Raw genomic sequence first — 376 nt, forward strand, 5'->3', positions numbered from 1 at the left:
CCAAGGTGCCACGGAAGAGATCAGCATTGAGCTCTTCAAACCGAGCCCTGGTGATGGATGTGTAGAAGTCAACTCCCTCGTACAGGGAGTCGATTTCGATGCTGGCCTGAGTGCTAGAGGACAGTGTGCGCTTGGCCCTCTCACAGGCAGTACGCAGACGACGAACAGCCCTCTTGTTGTCACTGATGTCTTTCTTGAACTTGCGTTTGAATTCTGTGATGAAATGGTTTACCATGCGGTTGTCAAAGTCTTCCCCACCAAGATGAGTGTCTCCTGCTGTGGATTTGACCTCGAAAATACCATCCTCTATGGTCAGGATGGATACATCGAAGGTGCCGCCACCAAGATCAAAGATGAGGACGTTCCTCTCTGCTCC

The 376-nt window shown here is 51.1% G+C and overlaps 1 protein-coding gene across 1 annotated transcript; it reads right to left on the reverse strand.

Moving 5' to 3' along the window:
- Positions 1 to 3: 3 nt before the first annotated feature.
- LOC103399784 (heat shock cognate 71 kDa protein-like) lies at positions 4 to 370 on the reverse strand (the record flags this gene model as incomplete). Its single annotated transcript, XM_008338408.2, has 1 exon — positions 4 to 370. A coding segment is annotated over exon 1 (232 nt), but the record flags the coding sequence as incomplete, so codon positions are not given.
- Positions 371 to 376: the final 6 nt, after the last annotated feature.

Source organism: Cynoglossus semilaevis, unplaced genomic scaffold (genome assembly GCF_000523025.1).
Source record: "Cynoglossus semilaevis isolate Cse_v1.0 unplaced genomic scaffold, Cse_v1.0 C18646086, whole genome shotgun sequence".
Classification (NCBI taxonomy): Eukaryota; Metazoa; Chordata; class Actinopteri; order Pleuronectiformes; family Cynoglossidae; genus Cynoglossus; species Cynoglossus semilaevis.